We start from the raw sequence: 25,227 nt of genomic DNA on the forward strand, positions 1-25,227 counted from the left end.
ACAAAAGGGTGATATCGTAGTGGAAAAATTTTGTATCAAAATGAAGTTTGTCTCTCATGTGTTGATTTTTACTTGAATTACCCATTTTCTAAAAGTAAGGTATCTTTGCCTATCTGTAAATATTTTCACAAAATATTACTTAAGCTTTTGCTCGTATTATTCTTGCCGATTTACAGCTTAATTATTATTTAACTTTAGAAGACTGCCACCAATGTGCATATTTAGTGTTTTCAGAAAAGGATGTATTTAGAGGAAAGCCAAAAAATTGAAAATCTTTCACTGCTGAGAGAGACAGAGAGAGAGACAGACGGACAGACAGAGACAGACAGAGAGATTCAGCAGCTCTAGGATGAGTTAAACATGACCACCTATTGTTCTGAATCCATCAGCAAAAGAAAACTAAACAAAACTTCCAAAATCTTTTGATCTATACCCCAGCCAATGGAGATGACCAGATTTTAACATACCCCAACAAATCAATAAAAGCTGGTCTCTTTCTCCTGGGAACAGCAGCTTGGTTACTCTACACAGCAGTTGTTGACTGCCGTCTGCTCGAGTGCAATTATTTACCTCCCTATAAAGCTTGGCCTGTGCATGCTTGCAGTGTTCAGCTGGTCTCTTTTGTACCATCTATGGGTCAAAAGATTCCATTGCCCAGCATTAACAACAGTTTGGTTCTCTAAAAAGCCTCTTTCCCCTCCTTTTTTCAGTTTCAAGTGAGTTTGGTGATTAACTCTTGAATGTTTATATTTTAGCTTACACTGAACTAAACTACACGTAATCTTTAATAGAATAACAAAATTATGTTTGCTTGCTAGTCTGGTTTGCTTGTGTAATTAACATAGGGAGAAATCTTAGAAAAAAATCCTTTTTTTTGGTGTTAAGTGTAGAACCCATGTCTCTGTGCATGGGAGGCAAGTGGCTTACCACGGAGCTACACTCCACAGCCTTAGAAATGGCTTCCAGAAGATGATTTGCAGGTCTTTTCTTTGACATTTCATTACTGATATAGCAAACTTAGTAGTAGTTTAATGCCAGGCAGAGATCAATAGCAAACTGCTTTTCAGTTATGACTTCAATATGAAAAGTATAGGTACAAAACTTTGCTCTTTCATCCATCACTAGGTTTATGAGTGAGACTCTGACAAGAGGTGGCAGATGAATGAGAGAAAAATACACACATTCATTTATTATAAGTTTTATATGAAAAGAGAGTCTTCAGAAATAAGACCCAAAGAAAGAAGTTTGTGCATTTCTTTGATTTGGCGTGGTGAAGAGTAGATGGGCATGTGGAGTTATGGGGCTGTGATCTGGTAGTAATAAACAAGCAAGTCCTGTTTAAAAGATTCTTCATGGCATTTCTGTGTCTTTAAGGATAAAGAAGTTCCTAGGAAGGGTTAACATACACTTAAAAACAAAAATTTGGTACCAAGAAACCATAAGTTCTATCAGAGCAAAAAAATAACACAACTGAGACTCAGAAAACAATACAGAGTCAACAAGTCAAAGAATTGGTTCTTTGAAAGAATAAATAAAATTGATAAGCCCCTAACCAACCTTATCAAAAAGAGGAAAGAAAAAACTCAAATTCATTCAATAAGTGATGAAAAAGATAAAATCACTACAGACCCTGTGGAAATACAGAAGATCATCAATGTTTCAAAAACATATACTCTCATAGGTTCAATAACACAGAAGAAATGAGCAGATTCCTAGAAACGGACAAATTACTAAAGCTGAATCAAGAAGATATACAACTGTGGAATAATCCAATTTCAATGAAATTGAAAATGTAATAAAAAACTTTTCAATGAAGCAAAGCCCAGGGCCTGATGATTCACAGCTGAATTCTACAAGAAATTTAGGAAAGACTTAATGTCAATACTCCTCAAAGTCTTCAAGGAAATTGAAAGGGGATCAATTCTGTTAGGTCTGGGAGAAGGGGGGAGGCGAGGAGAAGTCCGCGGGAGGAATGGAGCGGAGTGGACGGCCGTAAAAGTAGTGGTCAGCGGTGGCTTTATTCCGGGAATGCGGGGAGGGGGCCCCCGCCGCCGGCCCCGGGCATCTCTGTACCCGGGGCCGGTGGTGTCTCCGGGAACACGGGGAGTGGAGACTGGCGCGCTGGAGTCTGGCGAGCTCTCTCTCTGGCGAACTCTCTCTGGCAAACTCCTCGGCGAACTCTCTCGGACACGTGGCGTGGGAGATCTAAATAGCCTAAGCTTAGGGCAGCACCCTAACTTCATTAGAGATGCACAGATATCTCATTGGCGCACAGGTCCTTAAGGATGGGGATACAGAATTACAATCAAGTCCATAGGGGGCAGGGTGGGGGAGGAGTTTAGGTGCAGCCTTTTCTGGTTACAGTGTTTTATCTGGGCCGGCAACTCTTTCATATCCCGTCTTCTGGTTATTAGGAAAAGGGGCGAAGATCTCTCTCTGTAACTACTTCCTGCTGGCTGAGGGCGCTGTATTGGGGTCTAGGGGAGTTTGACGGGATGAAGGTTGATGCCCAGGTAGACACTGATGCCAGGTGTTTTAGCCAGGACAACTTCACTGGTGAATGTATGTATGTCAGACTGGAAAAACAAAGAGACATAATGTTATTAGGAGACATGGCACTATTATATTTAAGGATCCAGGTGAGGTAGATAGGAAGGTGACTTTGGTTTTGAGATGGTATTTTATCAGGGTGACGTTGAGGTGGCAAGGCAGAATTCTGAAAAATAAACGTGGGATTAGGAGGAGTGAAGTTATGAGAGGTGTTTACTCCCCCCTATGAAAGCATAAAAGTTAAAAGGTAGGTAGGTAAGGCTTGTCTCTGGTATATATGATGTTGGAGTCTGTAGGCAACCGTGTTAAGGACTCCTGCTATAGAAATGATTATTAATAGAATGTAAGAAATTAAGAATCAAACTGGACAACAAAACATGACAACCTGTGAGTCATAAGGCAGAGATGAGCATCAAAAGGATGGTTAGATTTAGGGCCTGAGTGATGTGAGACCAGAATGGCAGTTTAAAAGGGAATAAAAGCATTTTATGATTTAGGATTGGGGCCTGTATAAAAATGGGCCTGTTTGTAAATGGCATAGGTTGACCATCAATACCATGTCATAGAGATTGATTTAATATAGCAACCTGAATACTCAGGAAGAATCCTGTATATATGGCCTCTATGTCCACAAATATAGAGAATGTCTTACCTGAGACTTTAGTGTGACTTGGAATCTGAGACGGACACCTTAAAGGGGGCTGTTGTTGTCTTGAACCCCCTCAGCCTCCAGCAGCGATTTTTTGTCGGTGACGAATCTGGCAGTGTCGACATTTCCTATGAGGGCTAGAACTTAGGATGGCTTACCCACTCTCTGGTGGCTAGGACAGTCCAGTAGCCCTGGAGTAAGGTCTCAAAGAATGCCAGGATGGGGCATTTTTTGTCCAGTATCTTCTGCTGCATTTGAGCGTGGTCCATGGAGGGGGTAGGCAGCTCCACCTTGTGTAGGTTTACCTGTCTCAGAACTCCAAGTGTCACAAGTGTTAAAAATATAAAAAACCATATTAAGATCTCTCTAAGGTTTGAAGGTCAAGTTTTGCCTTTTTGTTTGGGATTTGGACTATAGTAGAATTAAGTAAGTATAGGTTTAGCAATCTTATGAATAAATCAAAACTGATATAATACTGTCAGATTTTGAACACAGTTACTTTTAAAGTTGTTATTTGCAGTACTATGAACCACGACAAATAAAATAAAACTTTGAAGAAAACCCTTGTCTTGAAATAGAGCTAGTGGTTTCCAGCAAAAAGGAATTTATAACCTTAGTTGTTAAACAGGAGATTGGTGAAGGCTTTGATCGATAAACAAGGCTGGTAAAATTATCAGGTGGCCAATAACTTTGATTAAATGGTTTGAGAATTGTAATAAAAGCATCTCTTGAGCGGAGCCAAATTGTAAAAAAAAGCATGCCTGAGCAGAGCCGCTGAGCTGCTGTGTGTGCGGTCCCGCGGAGAGGTAGGCAAGGAACCGTAGAGTGGGCGGGGCGAACGCGGGACACTGTAAGCAGACAACGGAGGCTTACTGTGACGTGCTAATTGTTATGCGGCACCAGTGGCAGCCTGTGTGTGTGGTGCCGCAGAGGGGCAGGCAAGGAACCGCAGAGTGGGCGGGGCGAACGCGGGACACCGTAAGCAAAGAACGGAGGCTTACTGTGACGCGCTAAGCGGCGCAGGGAAATGACGTCGTTCCGCTGCGATCGCGTAAGGGGGTGGGGCTTGGAGGCCCCGAGTGGTGATCCCAGTTAACGCCTGGCGCCAATGGGAGCTGCGGCTCGCCTTCGGTCCCCTGGAGGGACGGGGCGACGGCCGAGGCGGGCAGCAGAGATGGTGGCCGCGGCGGGCAGGGGCAGTCAGAGGCAAGGCTTTGCTGATCCCAGTTGGCGCCTGGCGCCAAAGGGAGCTGTGGCCCGCGTTCGGTCCCCCGGAGGGGCGGGGCGACGGCCGAGGCGGGCGACAGAGGGGGGTGGCCGCGTCCCGGAGGGGTGGGGCGGCGGCAGAGGCAGTCAGAGGCACGGCTTGCTGGCTGCGCGGAGCCCCGCGCGCGTGGGGCGGGGCGACAGAGGGGGTGGCCGCGTCCCGGAGGGGCGGCGCGGCCAAGGCGGTGGCTGTGCCCCGGAGGGGCGGGGCGACGGCCAAGGCGGGCAGCAGAGATGGTGGCCGTGCCCCGGAGGGGCGGCGCAGCGGCAGAGGCAGTCAGAGGCATGGCTTCTTGCTGTAAGGAGCCCGGTGTGTGGGGCAGGGTGTGGCCGCGGGAGAGGCACAGCGTGAAGTTAGGTGGGCTTTGTTTTGAAAGGCTCACGGCTGCGCCAGAGCTGGGCGCGCTGTGAAAGCCACGGCTTTTGGGCAGCTACGGCGGGCGGCGTATGGCGCAGGGACGAAAAGAAAAAAAAGGCTGTTTTTAAAATTAAAAGCAGTTTGATGTGAATTTTAGGTTTGTCTGGTCTTATTTAACTTCGGGAGAATGGCGTAAAGTGGGAAACAAAAGGGAGAGGAGCCAGGCGCGGGCGGAGCCAATGAATGGGAAGGGCCGGGGCTCGAGCTGCTGCGCCGGCGAAATAAACAGAGCTAAAACATGGTGGGAGGGGGGGGGAGAGGCGCCTGGCGCAGAGGAGCCAGGCGCGGGGCCCCCCCTGGGGTGACCAGGCCCCGCGGGCCACGCGGGAGACCGTCTCATGACCGCAGGACCAGCGGCGCGGAGGCAGCGCGCGGCGGGGAGGGATCCGCGCCGGGAAAGAAAGCTGCTTTAAAAGTTTTGTAAAGGGCCCTCGCGCCCAGAGCCACTGTGCAGGCAAAAGAAAGGGAGCTATAACGTGGTTGGGGGGGGGAGGGAGAGGCGCCGGGCGTGGGCCCCCCCCCTGGGGTGACTAGGCCTCAAGGGCCACGCGGGAGCGTCTGATGACTGTGGGACCGGCGGCGCCGAGGCTGTGAGCGGGAGCCGGAAGAAGGGCGCGCGGGTCGGGGACACAGGGACAAAAGAGCGCACGCTGGGAAAGAAACAGCCTGTTTTAAAAGGTATCAGGGGAGTTAATTACCCGAGTGGTAGTGGATTTTTGACTGCAGAAGTAAAGAAATTTTAACAGCAGGGGGACTATAAAACAAAACTGAGAAAAGTATAGTCTCTCACCTGCCGCCGAGTCACAGGGCACCATCTGTTATGAAAGAGTTGCCGGCCCAGATAAAACACTGTAACCAGAAAAGGCTGCACCTAAACTCCTCCCCCACCCTGCCCCCTATGGACTTGATTGTAATTCTGTATCCCCATCCTTAAGGACCTGTGCGCCAATGAGATATCTGTGCATCTCTAATGAAGTTAGGGTGCTGCCCTAAGCTTAGGCTATTTAGATCTCCCACGCCACGTGTCCGAGAGAGTTCGCCGGAGAGTTCGCCGAGGAGTTCGCCAGAGAGAGTTCGCCAGAGAGAGAGCTCGCCAGACTCCAGCGCGCCAGTCTCCACTCCCCGTGTTCCCGGAGACACCACCGGCCCCGGGTACAGAGATGCCCGGGGCCGGCGGCGGGGGCCCCCTCCCCGCATTCCCGGAATAAAGCCACCGCTGACCACTACTTTTACGGCCGTCCACTCCGCTCCATTCCTCCCGCGGACTTCTCCTCGCCTTCTCCCTTCTCCCAGACCTAACAAATTCTCTCTAAATCATTTCTGGAATAAAGTATTACCCTGATATGAAAACCAGGGAAAGACCCAAGCAAAAAAGAGAACTACAGGCCAATTTCCCTAATGAACATAGATGAAAAAGTCCTCAATAAAATACTGGCAGTGAATGCAGTGAATCATCAAGAAGATTATGTACCACAACCAAGTGAGATTCATCCTGGGAATGCAGGGATGGTTCAACATACACAAATCAATAAACATAGTACATCATACCAGAGCCAAAGACAAGAATCACATGATCATCTCAATAGATCAGAAAAAGCTTTTGATAAAGTCCAACATTCATTCATGATAAAAACCCTATGGAAAATCAGAATAGATGGTCTTTACTTCAATCTGATAAACACCATATATAAGAAACCAACAGTCAACATCGTACTAAATGGACAAAAACTGAAAGTTTTCAACCTAAAATCAGGGACAAGACAAGGATGTTCATTATCACCACTCCTATTCAATATAGTTCTGGAAACATTAGCCAGAGCAATTAGACAAGAGAGAGAAATAAAAGGAATAAAGATAGGGAAGGAAGAAGTTAAATTATCACTATTTGCATATGACATGATACTTTACAGAGACGACCCCTAAAACTCCATTGCAAGATTTCTAGATCTAACAGCCAAATTCAGTAATGTAGCTGGAGACATAGTCAACACTCAAAAATTAGTAACATTCCCATACACAAACTCACTGAGAGAGAAATAAGAGAAACCACCCTTCATAATAGCATCCAAAAACAAAAATGAAATACTTAGGGATCAATCCAACAAAGTAAATAAAAGATCTATCCACTGAAAATTACAGTACTCTGAAAAAGAAATCAAAGAGGATTTCAGAAAATGAAAAGATATCCCTTGTTCATGGATAGGAAGAACAAACATTGTGAAAATGACCATACTCCCAAAACTGTTATACAGACTTAATGCAATCCCAACCAAAATACCATTAACATGCCTCACAGATCTAGATAAATCATTCCTAAAATTCATCTGGAACCAGAAGAGACCTATAATAGCAATACTGGGCAACAAAGGCAAGGCAGAAGGCATCAAAATCCCTGACTTGAAATAATATTGCAAACTACTATGATAAAATCAGCATGGTACTGGCAAAAAACAGACCTGAAGATCAATGGAATAGGTTAGAAGATACAGCCACAGCTACAAACACTCTCAATCACCTTGTCTTCAACAAAGGAGCCAAACAAGGTCACTGGAAGAAAAACATCCTCTTTACACTTTTTTTTTTTTTTTTTTTTTGGTACTGGAGATCAAACTCATGACCTTGTGCTTGAAAGGCAGGTGCTTTGGCACAGAACTATATCCCCAGCTCCAAGACAGCCTCTTTCATAGGTAGTGCTGGAAAAATTGGCTTTCTATCTGCCCAAAACTAAACCTAGACCCATGCCTGTCACAATGCACTAAAGTCAAAATGAATCAAAGACCTAAATATTAAAAGAGAAACACTAAATTCACTGGGAGACAAAGTAGGTAGCAATCTTGAAGACATAGGGGTAGGCAGAGTGTTCATGAACAAAAATCAAAGCACGTGGGAAATACTTCCCAGAATCAACAACAGAGTTCTCATCTTATAAAAAATTTTTTGCATGTCAAAAGAAATCTCCAACAGAGTGAAAAGAAAACACACGCATTGGGAAAAAAATCTTAGCCACGTATCCCTTTCAGACAAAGGACTCCTATCTAGAACACATAAAGAATTAAAAAAATAAGGCCCCCAAATTCAAAGACACAATCCAAAAATGGTCATCTGAGATGAATATGCACTTCTCAGATGAGGAAATAGAAATGGCAAATAAATATATGAAAAGATGTTCAACATCACTGATCATTTGAGAAATGCAAATTAAAACAACACAGATTCCATCTCACTCCAGAAAGAATGGCTATCATCAAAAAAAATCGATCAGTAACAAATGCTGGTGGGGTTGTGGGGGAAAAGAAACCCTTCTTCATTGTTGCTGAGAGTGTAGACTGGTGAAACCACCTTGGAAATCAGTGCAGAGATTCCTAAAAAAAAAAAAAAAAAAAAAAAAACTAGGACTACAGATCCCATTTGACCCAGCTATTCCCTTTTTGGCTATTTTCCCAGAAGAATTAAAAACATCATACCTCAGCAATATATGTATGCCTGTATTTATAGCTGCACAATTTGTAATAGCTAAATCTTGGAAAAAACCCAAATGCTCATCGACTGAAGAATGAATAAAAAAGTTGTGGTATTTTTATACAGTGGAATACTGCTCAGCTGTTAAGAAGGATGAATGGGCTTTCATAGATAAATGGATGCAACTTGAGGCCCTACTCAGAAGTGAAATAAATCAGACTCACATGTGTAAACACCATATTGTCTCCCTTGTGTAAGAAACTGAAAGATAAATAAGATCTAAAACATACCATGGATATTGTGAAACAGAAATAAACTGTTCAAAAGGAAAGAACAACTAGAATGGGAAAAAAGAGGAAAGAAGAAAGGAAAAATAAATAAATATACACACAAGATTGTTTAATTGTTTGATTTGTTTTGCATGCCTCTATCTTGTAAACTGAGCAACTATTTTGAAGATAACAATATGAAATATAGTGAGTGACTATTGTTAATTTCCTATCAGCTTATTTCAAAATCCTAATCAGTTCTACTGCTTTGTTTTTATTGTTTTGTTTTCTTTTAATCACTTTAAAATAAAAAAGAAATTGTAAGTTCTAATCATTAATACAATGTTTCTTGCTTTAAAAAGTCTGCACTGTGTGCACTGTGCACATTTCCACCCATGGTACATGGTGTGTATACCTCCTAACATCTCAAGACATTACTCTTGTCTGTTTCTAATGATTTGGGTTATATATATATATCTCCCCCCCCCCGTGGTGGTGATTGAACCTGGATCTTTACCTACCCTAGGCAAGCACTCTATTACTGAGCTTTATCTCTAGCTAAATATTTGCTGGTTTTTTTAAAAAAGAAGAAAGTCAGAAAAGAAAAACAAAAAGCAACAGATAACAACAACAAACCCAAAACAATAACAATACAGGTTTTCAAAACAGAATGAAAGAAATTTAACAATGGTTGTTATATTGCATATTGCTCTTTTTTTCAAAGAAAGAAAAGAAATTTTTATTTTTATTATTTTATTTTATTTTATTTAAAAGGAAAAAGAGAGAAAACAAAACAAAACAAAGCGGTGTAAGGGTACAAGTAATACAGAACTACAAAAAAAAAAAAACAGTAAGAAATTACCAGTTAATAGATTACATATTATCATCTTAGAGATAGTTGCTCAAGTCACAGTATCAAAGCATACAAAGTGGACATTCAAACAGTGAGACTGCAAACCATTGTGTTCAATGATCCAACCAAAAACATTAATATGGTCAGCTGTTTAACACCCCTAAACACACTTGCTGTTGTATCCTTTAGAACACTTTTTTCCCCTCTCTTTTTTACAACAAAATTTACACATTTTGGGTTTTATTACTCCTTAGTTCTTATTACTTTTTTGGGGGAGAGAATACAGTCAAATATGGCAAAACAAAGCTGTCAGTCAAAACCAAGGATAGACATAGTACATGACGTAAGAACAGAGTACAAGGTTATCAGCAATGGTTACCATAATGTCTCTTGTTTCCTTGAAAAGAAATTTTTAAAAAAGTAGAAAAACAGAAAAAGGTAGAACAATACCAAATTTTAAAAAATTAATCATAAAACCTCTAGTTGATACATTACCCATTGTCATCTTAAAAATAGTTGCCAAAGTCACAAAATCAAAACATAAAAGTGGCCAGACACTCAGACATTGACAGTGCAAACCCTTATGTTCAGTGATCCAACAGAAATTCAGTAGTATGGTTATCTGTCTCACATACCATACTATACATACCATTATACCCTTTAGAACTTTCCTTCCCTTTCACTTTCACAATATCTATTATACTTTTTGGAACCCATTATTCTGTCAGTTTTTATTGTTTCTTACACTAGAGAGACAATGTGACATTTACTAATGTGAGTTTTGTTTATTTCACTAATGAGGATATTCTCCACTTACCTAGAAAGGCTGCAAGATCATCCTTTTTATAGCTGAGTAGTATTCCATTGTATAGAAATATCACATTTTTTCATCCACTCTGCAATTGATAGGCATTTTGGTTATTTCCAAGATTTAGCTATCACAAATTGTGCTGCTATGAACATAGGTGCACATATATCTTTGTGAAATGACCTTTTCAATTTTTCTGGGAAAATACCCAGGAGGGGAATAGCTGGATTGAAATGGAATTTCCAATCCTAGTTTTTTGAGGAATCTCCATACTGATTTCCACAGTGGCTGCACCAGTCTGCACTCCCACCAACAGAGGAGAAGTGTTCCTCTTTCCCCACAGCTTTGCCAACATTTGGTATCATTTGTTTCTTGATGGCAGCCATTCTTTCCAGGGTGAGATGAAATCTCAATGCTGTTTTAATTTGCATGTCTCAAATGGCCAGTGATGGTGAACATTTCTTCATGTAGTTATTTGAAATTTGTATATCTTCATCTGAGAATTGTATGTTCATCTCCAATGCCCATTTTTGGAGAGGGTCTTTGAATTTGGGAAGTTTGATGTTTTTCAGTTCTTTATATGTTCTGGATATAAGTTCTTTGTCTGAGGGATTGTTGGCTAAAATTGTTTCCCATTCTGTGGGTTTTCTTTTCACTTTGTTGATGATTTCTTTTGAAGTACAGAAATTTTTTAGCAATATTAGAGCCCAGTTATTGATTCTTTGAAGTATTTTCTGTGTGGTTTGCATTTTACTCATGAATTCTCTGCCTACCCCTGTGTCTACCTTGTCCTCTAGTAGATTTAGTGTTTCTATTTTAATGTTTAGATACTTGGTCCATTTTGACTTTAGTTTAGTATATGGTGATAGGCATGGGTCTATTTTCAGTTGTTGGCATGTGGAAGGCCAATTTTTCCAACACCATTTATTAAAGAGGCTATCTTCTTTCCAGTGAACATGTTTAGCTCCTTTGTCAAATACAAGGTGGCTGAGTGTCTTTGTAGTAGTGTTTGTATCTTCTAATCTGTTCCATTGATCCTCAGGTCTATTTCTTTGCCAGTACCATGCTGATTTTATTGCTGTGGCTTTGTAGTATGGTTTCAAGTTATGAATTGAGAAGCCTCCTGCCTTGCCTTTGTTGCTCATAATCACTTTTGCTATTCTAGGTTTCTTCTGTTTCTAAATGAATTTTAGGAATACTTTCTCTAGATCTGTAAGGTATGTTAATGGTATTTTGATTGGGATTGTATTGAATCTGTATAACAGTTTGGGGAGTATGGCCATTTTCACAATGTTGGTTCTTCCTAGCCAAGAGCAAGGAATATCCTTCCATTTTCTAATATCCTCTTCAATCTCCTTTTGTAGAGTAGCATAATTTTCAGGATATAGATCTTTTACATTGTTGGTTAGGTTGATTCCTAAGTATCTGATTTTTTAGATGCTATTTTGAAAGGTGATATTTCCATAATTTCTCTCTCAGTGAGTTTTTGTTTGTGTACAGGAATGCTATTGATTTTTGAGTGTTGACTTTGTATCCTCTATGCTGCTGAATTTGTTTACTACCTCTAGTAGTCTTTTAATGGAGTTTTTGGGGTCTTCTATGTAGAGTATCATGTCATCTGCAAATAATGATAATTTAACCTCTTTTCCTATTTTTATTCCTTTTATTTCTCCCTCTTGTCTGATTGCTCTGGCTAATATTTGTAGAACTATATTGAATAGGAGTGGTGATAGTGGACATCCTTGTCTTGTTCTTGATTTTACAGTGAAGGCTTTCAGTTTTTCTCCATATAGTATAATGTTGGCTGTTGGTTTGTCATAGATGGTCTTTATGAGATTGAAGTACATACCATCTATTCTGAGTTTCTGTAGGGTTTTTATCATGAACAGATGCTGGACTTTATCTAAAGCTTTTTCTGCATCTATTGAGATGATCACGTTATTTTTATTTTTGGCTCTGTTGATGTGATGTATTATGCTTATTGATTTGCATATGTTGAACCATCCCTGCATTCCTGTAATAAATCCCACTTGGTCGTGGTGTATTCTTGATGATTTGCTACATTCTATTTGCCAGTACTTTATTGAGAATCTTTGGATCAATGTTCACCAGTGAGATTGGTCTATAGTTCTCCTTTTTGGTTGGGTCTTTCTCTGGTTTTGGTATCAGAGTGATACTTGCCTCGAAGAATGATTTAGGGAGGACTGCTTCTCTTTCAATTTCAATGAAGAGTTTGAGGAGTATTGGCATTAAATCTTCTCTAAATTTCTTATAGAATTCAGCCATGAATCCATCAGGACCTGGGTTTTTCTTTGTTGGTAAGTTTTTAATCATGTTTTTGATTTTAGTAACTGATATTGGGTTATTCAAAATTGTTACATCTTCTTGATTGAGATTTGGTAGTTCATATGTTTCTAGAAATCTGTCTATTTCCATTTTCCACCCTATATGAATAAAGATTTTCAAAGTAGGTGTTCATGGTGTTTTGAATTTCCATGGGATCTGTAGTAATTTCCCTCTTTTAAGTCCTTATTGCATGGATTTGAGTTTTTGATTACTCTTTCTTGATAAGGTTGGCTAGAGGTTTATCAACTCTGTTTATTCTCTTAAAAAAAACAGCTCTTTGATTCATTAGTTCTTTGTATTGTTTTTTTTGTTTGTTTGTTTCAGTTGCATTAATTCTGCTCCAATCTTTACAGTTTCCTCTCTTCTGTGAGCTTTGGGTTTGACTTGCTCTGCCTTTTCTAGAAGCTTGAGATGTAGCATTAGGTTATTTATGTGTGCTTGTTCCATTTTCTTTGTGTGACTGTTTATTGCTATAGATTTCCCTCTTGTGACTGCTTTCATTGCATCCCATAGGCTACAGTATGTTGTATCTGCATTTTCATTGTATTGCAGGTATTATTTTATTTCCTCTTTGATTTCATCGGTAACCCACTGGTTGTTCAGAAGGTTATTTAATTTCCATGTATTTATGCATATTTTGAAGTTTTTTTGCCATCGATTTCCAATTTTAGTGTACTATGGTCAGATATTATGCATGGGATAATTTCACTCCCTTTGTATTTACTTAAGAATGTTTTATGAGTTAAAATATGGTCTATTTTGGAGAATGTCCCATGTGCAGCTGAGAAAAATATATGTTCTGGTGTGGTTGGGGGGAACACTCTGTAAACATCCACTAAATCCATTGGTTCACAGGTATGATTCAGTTCTGTTATTTCTTTGCTGACTTTTTGTTTAGTTGATCTATCTCTTTGTGACAGTGGGGTGTTAAGATCTCCGATTACAATTTCGTTCTTGTGTATTTGGTTTTTCATATCCATTAGTGTTTGTCTTATACAGTTGGGTGCTCCTGTATTTGGTGCATACATATTTATAATTGTTAGTTCTTCCTCTTGTAGTTTTTCACTTACAAGTATGTAGTGAACTTCTTTATCTCTTTTAATCATTTTAGGTTTGAAGTTCTCATTGTCTGCAAATAGAATAGCTACTCCTGCTTTTTTCTGGGTTCCTGTTGCAGGGAATACTGATTTCCATCCTTTTGACTTTTAGTCTATGAGTTTCTTTTTGAGTCAGTTGTGTTTCTTGTGTAAAGCATATTGTGGGGTCCGGTTTCTTGATCCATTCTGTCAACCTGTTTCTTTTGACAGGTGAAATGAACCCATTTACATTTATGGATATTACTGATATGTACTGGCTTGACTTTGTAATATTGTGTTCCTGTTTTTGGTTTTCCACTTTCCTCTCTTGTTTAATTTCTTGTCCAGCCTGGTGGTTTCTTTCTGTTGTTGTTGTAGAGATTGTGGTTATTTTCATCTCTTTCTAGCATGTCTTTGAATATTCTGTCTAGGGTTGGTTTGATAGATATGAATTTCTTCAGTTGTTATTTGTCATGGAATATCTTGTTTCTCCATTAAATTTCAAAGACAGTTTTGCTGGGTACATCAGACAGGGTTGAAAGTTGTTTTCTTTTAGGGCTTGAAATACTTTACTCCAAGCTCATCTTAACCTGAAGGTTTGTGCTGAGAAGTCTGCCACGATTCTAACAGGCTTTCCTTGATAGGTAAGTTGTGTCTTTTCTCTAACAGCTTTTAGTATTCTGTTTTTATGCTGTATGTCTGGGATCTTAATTATTACATATCTGAGTGTAGATTTATGTTGGTTATGATTGTTTGGTGTTCTATATGCCTCACTTATACATCAGATATTTTCTCCATGTTTGGGAAAATTTCTGCTATTACTTCTGTGAATAGCTTAGTTAAGTCCTTTGCATTGTCTCCTGCATCCTCACTCATGCCTATTAGTCTTACATTGTTTCTCTTGAGATCATTTTGAAGCTGCTGGATTGTCATTTCATGCTGCTTTGTTGTTTTTATAAGTCCTATCCTTTAATGGTTGCTATCTGCAATCTTATCCTCAAGGTCTCAAATTCTATCCTCAGGTTCATTTAAGTGGTTTTGCCAGCTTTCAGTAGAATTTTTTGTTTCTTGGATGTCTCTTTGAATTTTTTTTATGGATTCTGCTTACAGCAACAGACAATGGAAATAAACTTAAAACATAAGTCTCCTAAAACAAGAAGACTTAATTATGTTGTTCATAACTTCATACTTTGCATAGGGATTTATAAGAGATAACTCTTCTCTGATCAGGGTGTTTGGGAGGGCATGTTCGGAAGATCCAAATGGCTGAGGCTAGAATTCTCTGGAGGTTTCTTACCTACATAATCTGACACACAGGCAAGATGAACCATGGTCTTACCTCAGCTAGGAGTGCTGAGGGAGGAGGATGCCAAGCTCAAGCTTAGCCCAGGAACTTAGTGGCTCAGTAATACCCTGTCTCTAAATTTTAGAAAATATGTAAACGGATAACTCAGTGCAAAGCTACTGAGTTCAGCCCCCAGTACAGGATTGGGGGGGGGTGAAGAATAAAACAAAACTTTTAACAATGAGGATGCTTTTTTAGTTTCTTGTGTAGTACATGTCTGAATCTCCTACAACAAAATGCATTACCTTAGTAAAAACACTGTATGGACTGTAACAGCAAAACACAAGAAATTCACCCATAAGAGATCAAGGGTTGAGAAGCAAGTAAGTTTTATTTCAGGACCTGCAGTGGTCAGCAGCAAATTCAGGTTGTTGAGGCTGCTGACCCTGATCCTTTGTTCTGCTTCCCTTTAAATACACATTGGAGAGTTCACAAGATCAGTGGATTGTCAGGGGCACCGTATTTTACAACATTATTTCTTTGGAATGTCATAAAATCTTTTTTATATCTGGTTAGTTGACACACAAGATATAGGTGAAACTAGGCAAGTTGATCATTTCAAGTCAAAACTGTTTGTTCCTCTCTTTTCCTTTGTAAGGTTTTATAATTAACTAACTAAGGAGAGGGCTTTCTTTGGAGAAGTAGGGCTAAGTTTGCTTGCTGTTAATGCCTAACTGCAACCTAAACTATAAAACTACAGGCTATGAAGTTTTTAGCGCAGAATGGAGCTGTGGGGCAAAATGAAGTTGCAATTATCCTCCCTAGGACACATAAAGCATATTCAATAAAGTGATTTAAAATCTTCATTAATGCCAATGACTTGAAATTTAAAGTTATTTAGGAGACCATTTATTCCCATGCAGTTACTGAATACTTCAATCTCCCATGTCAACCACAGTTGCACCAAGAAAAACAGACTATAATTTTGAGGCAACTCTCTTCTGGGTATCGCCTAAGTGTTTGGAGAAAAAGAATAGGATTTGCTTCCACGCATCTACCTGGGCCTTAGAATGAGCCCTGAACTCCCCACCCCAAATCACAGTTTTGTTCAGTAATTTGTGCAGGGAAGCTGGGCACATAGGAAAGTAAGGAGGCTCAATGTAATGCCCAGTCCCAGGGTAAGAGAAGACCTGGGGCTTTTCCCTTCCATAGGCCTGTAATCGTTCAGAGGCTGTTTGGGCATACAAGTCACTCCTCCAGTTATGGTCATCCTGCCCAACAATGAAGAGTATGGGCCCCTCAGCCCTCTCTATTGGTATAATACTGGGATTCTTATGCCCTCCTATAATATCATTTCGTATGTCCACAATGTCCACAATGCCTGAGAAAGTGACCTTGGTTCTCCTCAGGTCATGGCCCAATGGTGGGATGCAAGTCTGCTTGTAGCGTATGGTTCTCATTCCACTGGTCCCAGATCCATTGATGGAAACTGTGGCTGAAACATTCTTCAAGAATGAGGCCATCGAGAGGCAAATATCAGCTCCTAGAGAAATGCCCAGAAGCCCAATGCCTGGACCCTTTACCTAGAAGAAAGAAGAATCAAGAGTCAAAAATGTTTAGCTGGACTAGGGATGTGGCTCATGGTAGAGTGCCTAGCACACACAAAACCCTGGGCTCTATCCCAAGCACCACACACTAAAAAAAAAAAAAAAAAAAAAAAAGAAACTGCTTTTCTAAAACGCAATTAGAGCTGGGCGTGGAGATGCACACCTGTGACCCCAGTACGCGTGAGGCTGAGGCAGGAGGATCACTGTAAGTTAGAGGCCAGCCTGGGCTACGTAGTTAGTTCAAGGTCAGCCTGAACTACATAGCAAGACCCTATCTCAAAAAAGAAATGCAATTAGAAATTAGTTCCAGATCCACGCCATGTTGGAACTTAGGACTCTCAGAAGCCAAGCAAGCACCTCCCCTCCCTGGTAAGTGGAGGCAGGCTGGCAGACAGCTCTTCCGGGGGAGAACCAGTAGTGTCTCCTGAGATCCACGCCATGTTGGAACTGAGGACGCTGTGAAAACAAATGACCATCCTGCCTCCCTGCTTAGCAATAGTGAACCTACTGCTACATGGCCTAGAGTCAAATATCCCACTTCCCCTATCCTCCTTCTCCCCCCCCCCCCGCCCCACCCATTAGCAAATGGGAACCAGAAATCTGAGCATCTCCTGGCAGGTTGACCATAGCAAATAAGGGGAACGTCCTACCATTTCTTCGAAGGCAAATATTTTTATTACTGTTTTGCTCTCTTCTAATTAAGGGTACTGCTCTATTCAATATTCTGTTTTGATAAGTTCTATAGTGTTCTATATTTCATCTCATTTTGATATACATGACTGAAAGAATAACTATTATAAAGATAACAAAATATACTGTGATACCTATTATTGTTATCCCGGTAACCTGCTGTGAAGTTCTGTACCAATTTCACTGTACGATCTTAGTTGGCTTTATTCTGACTCGTTCTGTTGTATACTTTCAAAATTAAAAAAAAAGTAAAAAAAAAAAAAAACAAACATTGGCCTAAACTGCAGGCAAATTAAAAAAAAAAAAAGAAAACAAAGAAAAAAGAAATTAGTTCCAATCTGTGAACTGTCTACATTGACTGACAGGGGCATTTCTTTCTAAATACTGATTATCTGGTTAAACACATAACAAACAAACAAACCATAAACTCACTAGTAAATTTAGGAAGTGGTTATCAATATGGATAAAAATGTGAGAACATGCTCTGGTATCACAATATTAAAGATTAAAACACAAGCATGCAAAGATGAGATGCTCAATTTGTACTGTGGAGGAATTTTAATATTACAAAATAAAATTTCAACTTCACATGGACGTTACAATTAATTCTACACCATGAATTCATTTAGCAGGAAAAATGAAAATAATAGGCATCTGAAGCCAAGTAGGTTTCTAAAAGACATCTCTGTGATGAAAGGACAGAGCAAAGTCAGTGCACTTGGTACAGGTTATACTCTCTGCAGAGATATTTCTAGAAAGACTGATTAAACAGAGCATAGGAGAACCTGGGGGTGATGAAGCATGTAGCGCATGGCTTCTTCAAAGTAGTCCACATGTAAGATGCTGTAATCCTTGGGGAGATCTTCAAAGTCATAAAAAGCTAGAGCCAGTGTGGCAAAGCCATGGCCAGACAGAAGGCTGGCTCGGTATTCCAACAGGCCCCCTCCAACACCGTTGATGTCAATGATCCCTGGGAAGGGTCCAGGTCCTGGAGAAAAAAACAGTATAAAGGGAAAGCATTGCACAATTTAAAGAATTTACTTTCCTTTTACATACCTTTACAATTTATTTAGGTCATGTGAATCAAAGGAAAGAGGACAGATCCCTGTGTCAGTATTGCAAAGAGACACAAGCTCTGTAGGAAGGGAAATATTCCAAACTAGAGTAACTTTGGTTATTAGACCCTCCATGTGATTCTAGGAGAAAGCTTTCTAGAGGTTCTAAGAATCATCAGTTATAAAGGACAGTAACAAAGCCTTTTGTTAATGAGAACATCATAGGAGGAATTTGCATTAATTTAGAGTTAGAGGATTCGACATAGAACTAAGAAGGTAAAAAAAGTAAATAAAATCTGGATGTTGTATCGACTCTGAAATTTTTAATGTATTGTTAATTTCAGATGTCCATGTAGTGAGAGAGAAAAAGAACTGCACAGAGTTAACATTCAGCGAGGACGGCAGCGAAGCCTGAAATAGAGGGACAAAAAATGAAGGGATATTATACAGATATTAATATAATTTAGGCATATTATCTTATAGAGGTGTTATAGAGATTAAGTGACAGTAGAGTTCAGAGCATAACATCAAAATCTTTTAGTTAGTGTAGGTGGCCACTGACAACCAATGGCAGCTTCCCAGGACAGCTCCAGAGCCAAACCAGCACCAGCAGCAGCACCAGACTCTGTGACCCAGAACACAGGATCATCATGCTCTAGCAGCGAGCTCACCTGCGGGCAGGAAGAGGGTGGCCCGCACGCGGCCCTCCCGCACAGGCACGCGCCGCACCCCGGGCGCCAGGAAGTGGCGCTCGTGCACCGCGCTGGCCAGCAGCTTGCCCTGGTCGGGCTCGTGTCCGTCCAGCACCTCCAGCTCCACCACGAAGGGCGTCTGTACGTCCCGCTTGAGCAGGCGCCAGAAAGGCCTGTCGGGCTGCATGGCCCAGAGCAGCCCCATGGGCTCCAGGCCCGCGAAGCTGCCGCCCAGCGCGGGTGCGCGCTGCAGGTCCAGCCGGCCGGCGGCGTCGGCGCGGTAGCGCGCGTGGGCCCGGAAGAGCGCGCCCTTCTCGTCGCGCAGGGCGGCGCGCAGCGTGACGGGCTGCTGGGGGGCGAGGCGGTGCACGGCGATGCGCAGCGGCTCGTCCCAGAGGCTGCGGCCTGCGGGCTCCAGGCTCAGCGCTGCCGGCATGTCGGACTTTGAGCAGCTAAGCCCGAGGCCCCTGTGAAGTAGTGGTGAGCGCTCCACGGAGTTCCGCGGGGTTCCAGGCTCTTGGCACCGGAACGCTAACGTGGCTGAACTGACACGGGGTATCTGGGAGCTTCAGTTCTGTGGACTCCGCACCTTGAGCGTCTGAGGCGATTGGAACCCGGCTTTTAGCCAGGGCGCTCTGAGGTTTGGCCTTGGGGCCGAACCTCGTGCAGCATGGCACGCAGTGGATTCACTGTCACCACTCCCCCTTGCGGGCGTGCAAGTTGTCAAAAGTGAATGAGGTCAAGCCAAAGTCCAGCTCCTCCATGGATTCAGCTTTCTACAAGAAACATTTTAACGAAGTTTAACTTTCTCTTGGATGATTTTTCAGCCACTGTGTGAGTACCAGATATCAAGTGAGTTGTAAATACCAGGAACGCATTTCTTATATTTAAAGAGGCTGGAGTGTGCAAATTGTAGGGGCCCACTTTCTGCGAGGATACCTTTCAACAACGAGAATTAAGTTTCCAACGTCAAAACTTCGAGGGACGTGTTCAAACCATAGGCAACTTACATACAAACGGCACAAATCTCTTATGTATGGTTCAGTGAACTTTCATAAGTCCAACATATTCTACATATGTATACATGCATATCAATGTACCACGCATGTGGGCCTAGAAGCAGCTCATTACCAACAGGTCAGACACTGCTCCAGGCCTGTCCCCTTTCCCCACATGTACTTGTATTAGGCACCTTCACATTATCACAACTAAACAGGGGTTTGTCTTAGAGAATGTTCATTTAGCTCATGGTTTTGGAGGTTCTGGACCAAAACTGGCAGTTGATTTCTTTAGGCTTGTGGTGAGGGTGCTAGATGGCAGTTGAAAGCCAGAAGGAAGACACTAGAATCTCACAGTTCCTTCAGAGACACACCTCCAGTGACCTAAGGACTTCTCAGTAGGCCTCACCTCTCAAAGGTCTCTCCATCTTCCAGCATCATCAAGCCTTTAACACAGTTGAGGACACTAACATAGTCAAACCGTGGCAGTCTATCGTGATGCCAACACTACAGATGAGTTTGTTTTTATACTTTATAGGGCTGGATCCTGCAATATGTTTCTATTATGCCTGACTTCACTCAATACAGTGAAAATAATCAATACTGATAGATGTAATTGTTCACTGTCATTGGTAAGTAGTATTTTATTTGTGACCATAAATAATTTTTCCATTGTATTGCTGATGGGTGTTTATGAGATTCTGGGTATGGATGATGAGAAAGACTACTATGAATATTCAAGAATATGTATTTTGATGGACTTAAAATATATAAATGATTATATATTTGTGTATTCTAGCTACCCTTTATCTGTCCCATTTTTTTTTTTTTTTGCATACTAAACATTTGTGCAAACACCATGAGTATTTTCCAAATATTTCAGGACGGGAGCCTGAGACTTTAAGGGTATTAAGTCTTTGATGATCACACTTCTAATAAGTAATGGGAATCCACTAACTTCAGATATAGAATTCCAGTAGAGAGCAGCAGGTGGTCATATACATTTGTATACATTTATATTTATATATAATTCATGTAAGTCATATGCATTTATATTTATATATAATTCAACAGTAACTAATGTCTCCTTGGACTGCAGAATTTACTATATTTGTGTTTATTCATGAAGAGGGACTTGCTGTGAACATTTCATATATATTTTTCATGCTTTATTTCCATCATTGCTATTAGTTTTGTTCAATTTATTTTTTGTAGTGAAATATTTTAATGCTGTTCTCATTATCTTGTGTGTATATTCTGTAACTGTAAGAGTCTTTATAGGGACCATGGAGATTACTGTTAACATCTTAAAGATTTAAAATTCTAATTTGAATCTGTACAAAATTGCTACTCCTTTATAGTTCTTTTTCCATCTCTTTTGGTTTTTGGTGTCATAGAACTACATATTTGCAAAAGATCTAACATAACATAAATCTTTTAAATGCATAAAGCAAAACATAAGTGTTGTAAATGCATTAGTTGCTAAAGTCACATAAAAGACAAAATGTGCATTTTCCCATCAGTTTACCTCTGTCCATATCTTTATTTCTTCAGATGACTTAGAGTTACTGTGTAGTATGCCTGTATTTCACTGCACAGGTCTCTTGGAGCATTTTCTACAGGGCACATCTAGGGGTAGTGAACTCCCTCCACTTTTGTTTATTTAGAAATAGCTTTAATTTCTCACTCACTTTCAAAGGCTAGTTTGCCATAGGTAAGATGTTCGGTTAACACTTATTTTTCTTCCACTGCTTTGACTGTATCTACCCACTACCTCCAGACCCCCTGAGTTTCTGATAAGAAATTTACTCAGAATATTCTCAATGACCTCTTTTTTTTTTTTTTTTTACTTTTTTTTTTTTATCTTATTATCGGTACTGGGGATCAAACTCATGACCGCCTGCTTGCAAGACAGGTGCTTATACCACGGAGCTAAATCCCCAGTCCCTTCTCAATGACCTCTTGTGTGTAATTGAAACTTTGAAAATTCTTCTATCTTTTGACAGTTGACTTATGATGTGTCTCAGAATGATTCTCTTTGAGTTCTTGTTACAGTGGACCCTTGACTCATGAATTAAATTCATTTGCAAGGGCTGTTTGTAAATCAAGTTTATTGTAAGTCAAGACTATTTTTCCGGTAAGAACTAATGGAAATACCTGTAATGCATTCCAAACCTCCCAAAGCACCCCTTAATTAAGGATTAATTAAGAAGAAAGGATTCTGTAATTTACCAGAAACACCAATGATTTTCCTAATGTATTCACCAAAATATTATAAAATGTAAGTAATTTACTAGAAATAATAGTATCATACTGTATTCACCATCCAAATAGACATCTTTGGGTTGCAGAAGGAAGGATGAAATGGAAAGGGGTTATTGTTTGAAAGGAGAGTCCCCTTCCTTAAGAACATTAGGAATCTGGCTCTCTGCTGTCCTTTTACTCCTTGGGAGAGTCTGTAGCCCCCTCAGACGTGCTTCTGGCTCACTAGGTCTCCATCTTTTTAGAACTAAAAATTGGTCTAAGATGATCTGTTTCTGTCTTTTCTGTAACACTGTTCTGTAGTTTGATATGACATGTCATTAAGCAAATGAATGCAATGATTCGCTTTTTCTCTGAGTGGGTGGGTCTCCTCTACAAATGCTTACAGCTCTGTTCATTCTTTTCAAGATTCCCTTTATTTCGGCAGAACTTTGCTGCACTGATTGTTGATATTCCCCTCCTCTTCAGAAATCTCCTCAACTGCCATTCTCTATTGCTCAGCCAAAAGTTACTAAAGTTCTTCTGTGGACAGTTCCTCTGAGTGTTCCTCCATCAGTTCCCAACATTACCACTGTCTCCCTGCAAGCCTATGGACTCTGCTCTAATGACAGTGTCATCAGCCACAGGGTCAGTCGAAGGCTCAGGTTCCTCTACACAGCCTTTGAAGTTTCTTTCTTGTATAATTTTAGGCCACACTTTCTTCTGGACAATTCTCAGTGTCTTTAGAGAGACATTGGCCCAGGATTTCTTAGTTAACCCTACCCAGGAAATGATGTTGTACTTCCAGAACTGATTAAGGATTAAATCTGTATCTGAGATGACTTGGAAGTACTTAAGTAACAGTTCCTTGATTTATAGCTTCTTAAAGTTAGCTTCAATCTGCTGGTCTTTCAGGAAATTATTATTCTCCAATAAAATAGCAGGCACTTTTTTTTTTTTATTGGGAGTGGAACTCATGACCTTGTGCTTGCCAGGCAAAGAAGCAGGCACTTTTAATGTTGCTTTCCCTCAGATCCAAAGCCTTCTTTGTTGTGTGTTGTGTGATAGTAAAACAAATGCTTTGAATGTTTTTTCCAGAGTCTTCACACCCAAAGTGATAAGGTGTGCATTTTATGTAGATCTTAAGACTTTCATTTAACTGTTATGTTTAAAAACTAAGTAGTTATTAAAAAGAAAATAATATATAAATGTGTGCCAATTATGGCAGATATTTCCAGCCAAAGTCAGCATCAGAGACGCCACAAATCAAAACAAATTAAAGTTTTCTGGGATGGTCCCCTCATCATCTAGGCATTTCAGTCTGGAGTTTTTTCCACATATCCAGCTGGGCATGAGCTCTACCTCCCCACCAAAGGCAGGAAAATACACCAAAGGTTACAGGGTTACCTTGGCAAAAGGGAAAGAATAAGGGGGCAAAATATTGTGCCCTGTCTTTGGGTAACCAATGATTTATGGCATTTTCTTCGTATGGTCATCCTAACCCTCAAGGAACAGGAAGATGGTATCAGTACTTTCCACAGGAATGAAGCTCTTCTGATCCTTCATAAGTGCTGTTCGGTGCTTCTACAATATCTTTGATGCCATCTTTGCTATCTTGACTCTATCTTCCTGGAGCTGCTGAAGAGTTTGATGTTCCATACCAAGGATTGGAACAAAAACAAGTTCAAAACCCAGCAGGGTAGATATTAAATCTTTTGTTGCATATCCAGCTTTTGAAACAATCTGTGGCATACTGTGAGCTCCAAAGGGCTTGTGTTATTCCATTCCCATGGTGTCTGTCTTGGGCTTGCTTCTGCTCAGTTCTTGCAGCTTATCTTAGGCGAGCCACACTCCTCTTTTCCAAATTTCTGTGTTTTCCATTGCTTGGCTTCACACTCACAGCTTCGCAAACTGCTCTCTCAGAGACACACTTCTAGGTCTCCTCAGGCCCACTGAAATTGGGGTGGAAGTCTTTTTAACCTCAGAACTTGTTCATGCTCCATGCACCTAAAACCTGCTCCATGTGGACGATGCCATGGTCTACTGGCAGCTGGAGCAGTCGCCAGGCTTTCCCCTTCTTGGCTCTACAAGTCAATGCCTGAATTGCTGAGCACTCTCAATCTTTTCATTAGGAACAGATTTTGTATGTGGGTTCCATTCTGGAACCTGGTGCAGCCATGGCCATTCTGGAATATGAAGCTCTGTAGCTTCCTCCTCCAAGCAAAGTCTTCCACTTTTGCAGTTTTGAGGCTGCAAAGGGTGGAGACTACTGCCTTCTCCTGTAATGCTCAAAGATCATCATTTTTATTTTTCTGTTCCTTCTCAGCATTGACATCTCAACTGTATCTTTATTGTTCACAGCTTTTTGGCCAAACTCACAATGTTTTAAATTGCACTGCTAGGCTCTGTTGATTAGCAACATAAATCTGGCTAAAGGACACCAACATTAGCCATGCCACCGCCTCAACATTTGACTGCCTTGAAATTTCTTCTGCCAGGTTATTTAGTCCATTGTCTTCCATCTTAGTCTCAGACAAAGTCTCTGGATACAAGCAAAATGCAGACAAGCTCTCTTCCAAGACATAACACATCATCTGGACTCCAACAACTAATGCAGTCCTTCTTCCCAGCAGAAACCTTTCACGCCTGGTCTTTACCAGCAGGATTTCTATCAGCCTTCTGATTTTCTGAGCTCTGACCAGAATCTCCCATTCGGAATGCCTAAGCTGTTCTCGGCTACACTTTGAGGCGACATCTCTAAATCTTTCCAAACTGCTCTCATGAGCATTCCCAAATGTTCCTGAAGCACATAGGTCACAGAAATGACCCTATTTCTCTGGCACCAAATTCTGCCTTGGTTACTTTTCTCTCTTTGTTGAGACAAAGGATCTGATGCCTAAAATTAAGGAAAAAAGGGGTTTTTTAGCTTACAGATTTTTAAGATTTTTAGTCCATAATCAGCTGG

General features: G+C 40.9%; 1 protein-coding gene and 1 long non-coding RNA gene across 8 annotated transcripts in view; one reads left to right on the forward strand and one right to left on the reverse strand.

The window, feature by feature from the left end:
• Nucleotides 1-15,351: 15,351 nt before the first annotated feature.
• LOC100730202 (peroxisomal succinyl-coenzyme A thioesterase) overlaps nucleotides 15,352-25,227 on the reverse strand; it is a 38,105-nt gene continuing 28,229 nt past the window's right edge. For 2 of the 7 annotated variants that reach the window (XM_063241316.1, XM_063241317.1), the window contains 2 exons: nucleotides 18,062-18,264; nucleotides 15,352-16,562 (listed from right to left, as the gene is read on the reverse strand). In XM_063241316.1, coding sequence (XP_063097386.1) covers nucleotides 15,957-16,562; nucleotides 18,062-18,264 — 809 coding nt within the window. In that variant the 3' untranslated portion in view covers nucleotides 15,352-15,956. Of the gene's footprint in view, nucleotides 16,563-17,410; nucleotides 17,558-18,061; nucleotides 18,265-19,002; nucleotides 19,689-25,227 lie in introns of those variants that run through there. The other 5 variants (XM_003472405.5, XR_010044949.1, XR_010044950.1 and 2 more) reach the window with 5 other exon arrangements.
• On the forward strand, nucleotides 19,698-24,127 carry LOC134474231 (uncharacterized). The gene is made up of 2 exons (XR_010044951.1): nucleotides 19,698-19,857; nucleotides 20,560-24,127. It is a non-coding gene; the product is annotated as an uncharacterized LOC134474231 (long non-coding RNA).

Source organism: Cavia porcellus, unplaced genomic scaffold (genome assembly GCF_034190915.1).
Source record: "Cavia porcellus strain 051 isolate PalLab524CR breed Dunkin Hartley unplaced genomic scaffold, mCavPor4.1 scaffold_31, whole genome shotgun sequence".
NCBI lineage: Eukaryota > Metazoa > Chordata > Mammalia > Rodentia > Caviidae > Cavia > Cavia porcellus.